The 2,500-nt window shown below is 38.9% G+C and overlaps 1 protein-coding gene across 1 annotated transcript in view; it reads right to left on the minus strand.

The window, feature by feature from the left end:
- Positions 1-2,500, minus strand: part of LOC101849644 (acetylcholinesterase-like) — a 110,365-nt gene that overhangs the window by 20,282 nt on the left and 87,583 nt on the right. Inside the window, exon 3 of the mRNA XM_035972288.1 lies at positions 1,038-1,171. Within this exon, the coding sequence (XP_035828181.1) occupies positions 1,038-1,171 (134 nt within the window). The remainder of the gene's footprint in view (positions 1-1,037; positions 1,172-2,500) is intronic.

Consider the following 2,500-nt stretch of genomic DNA (forward strand, 5'->3'; position numbering starts at 1 on the left):
TCCCCCCCCCCTCTCTCTCTGTTTGATTTGTAGCAATGTGTGTTCAGTAAATTCACCGGAGTTGATACGAATGAATTTCTATATCGGTCTGTCTTGCTTTTTTTGTGGAAGTGCATCATTTACCGCTGGTCGATAATTGAAATTCCGATGTCAGTTGATGGCTATAGTCACTTAGCATTATTTCTGCCTTTTTAGAACGTTTGTTCGATATTCAAAGTTACTTAAGTCTCTACCAATTGCCTTTATGATCAACCTGTTTATTTTTGTGATATGCTGTCTTCCCAAATTGTTACCATAGCAAGGGATACCAAAATTTATCAGTTTCTATTGTGGTGGTGTAGATTATCTGAAGGATGGATGGATTCAGATTGAAGGACCTAAGTTTACTTGGAAAATACAGCCTCTGATTAACCTTTTTAACGATACTGTTTTCGTGATTTTGACGTGTAAATTTGTTGTCGATTGTAAGACCGAGATATTTGTATCAACCCGTAATTTCAATTGTTCTTGTTCAATTACAACTCTGGGATGGTTGGTTTTCTTTAAAAAAAGAAAAGAAATTAATTTTCTTTGTTTTTGAAAGGTTCACTTTTATTTTAGAAAATTTGAATTGCACCGTTTAAAAAACAAACATATTATTTATTCGAAATACTCGTTTTCTTCAAGGTTTATTAATCAAATAATAGCGGAGTCTTCTGCCAACTTAATTAAGCGTGTTGTTTTATATTTACTTGTATGATCGTTAGTATAATATAATATTGTATACAAAACTGGTGACAAAACACACCCTAGAGGACCGCCGGTGTTACAAAGGATTGTGTCAGATTTTGTGTTGTTCAGCTTAATGTTCCATAAGAAGCCGTAATGGACGAAACATAGAACTACATGTACTTTAAAAAAAAGATACTTGAAACAAATTATTCTCCTTATCGTTTTTCTTACTACACAGCAACACCGAAAGTCTTCCTCCCATTATTTGGCGGAGGGCAAATAAGACATCGCAGCTCTATTCTATAACACTTAGCAGGAACGCTTACCTTCTTTCAGTGTTTGGGTTCCACATATCTGAACCTTTGAAGTCTCCAAATTGTGTATCCATGGTTTGCCAACAAGAGTTAGGCTTGGTCGTAGCATTCCTGTTGCCTTCCCACGGGTCTGCTGGCACTGGGGGCTGGTCGTGGAGGAAAAAACAAATCAACAGGTACCGAAATCATTTGAGCCTGATTCCGAGTTAAAAGAAAAACACGATTATAGCATAGTGGGCATTGAGAGTCGGTTCACTTCTTCTAGCGGATTCTTGTTATCTTTCGTGGCAAACTTGTAGCGTAGATTCGGCTACATTGTGTGTGTGTGTATGTGTGTGTGTGTGTGTGTGTGTGTGTGTGTGTGTGTGTGTATCTGCGTGTGTGTGTGTTTGTGTGTGTGTATGTGTTTGCATGTTTGTGTGTGTCTGCGCGCGCGCGCGCCCGTGTGTATGTGTGTGTGTGTGTGTGAGTGTTCGGCTGATAAAAAAACCAATTGATATAAATTATCTCATTCATCAAGGTCACTTATCATCAGAAACATAGCCCCAAAATAATTATTGGTTTCGTGATGTGTGTTAAACGTAGACACCCATTCTCAGCACAGTGCCGATTGTTATTGAGGGAACACTTTGAAGATGAAAAATCACATCACTTCAGGAATTTCCGCAATAGTACAATATTCAAACACGATTCTTTAAACAGGTTCATTCATTTCTTTCCAAATATATGTATTATTTTGTAAACTCTTGCCAAACAGGGAAAAAAAGGGAGGGGGGGGGGGACAAAGAGAGCAGCATAGGCTTTAAAAACAAAACAAAAACCACACCAAAAGACAACGCAAAACAAACCAACCCCACTCCTCCCCCCCCCTCCGTTACAACAACAACAAAAATAATAATGAAAAACAAAAGATCAATCTACAAAATAATGAAACAAGTTTTTGCAGGCCAGTTATCCATCCTGCATTCACAGCTCATGAATCACGTTGTGGTTTTCTGACGTTCCAACCCGCTAGTGACAGGAGCAGACATCAAGCATCTCTCAGTATAATGTTACACTTCTATTCCTGTTTCCAGAAGACTCATTCACCTCTTGGCATTTGAGAAGAGGATTTAAATTTAGTATCAGGGTAAGGCGTAATGTATGAAAGTGGCGTTCACGGCGGCATGGGAAACTTTATTCTTAACAGGAGATTGAAATGAGGAGTGGCTCTGAACAAGGTGAGAAGGGAAGGGGCTAAAACTGATGGAGGTGGATACAAAACCCATCCCCAGCAAATTTCAACAAACATTCCTTCTGTCAGAGTATTGTTACTGAGGCGAGCGCTGCGTACGTAAGAGATGTGAAAATAACATTCAGTCACCACTCACACCCTTGCCTACCTATTCTTCCGACTCCCCCTTCCCTTCCACCCCACCTCCCAGAAAAAAATCAAAACCAACAAAAAATCCAAATAAAAATTAATATACAAACAA

This window comes from Aplysia californica, unplaced genomic scaffold (assembly GCF_000002075.1).
Source record: "Aplysia californica isolate F4 #8 unplaced genomic scaffold, AplCal3.0 scaffold00640, whole genome shotgun sequence".
Lineage (NCBI taxonomy): Eukaryota > Metazoa > Mollusca > Gastropoda > Aplysiida > Aplysiidae > Aplysia > Aplysia californica.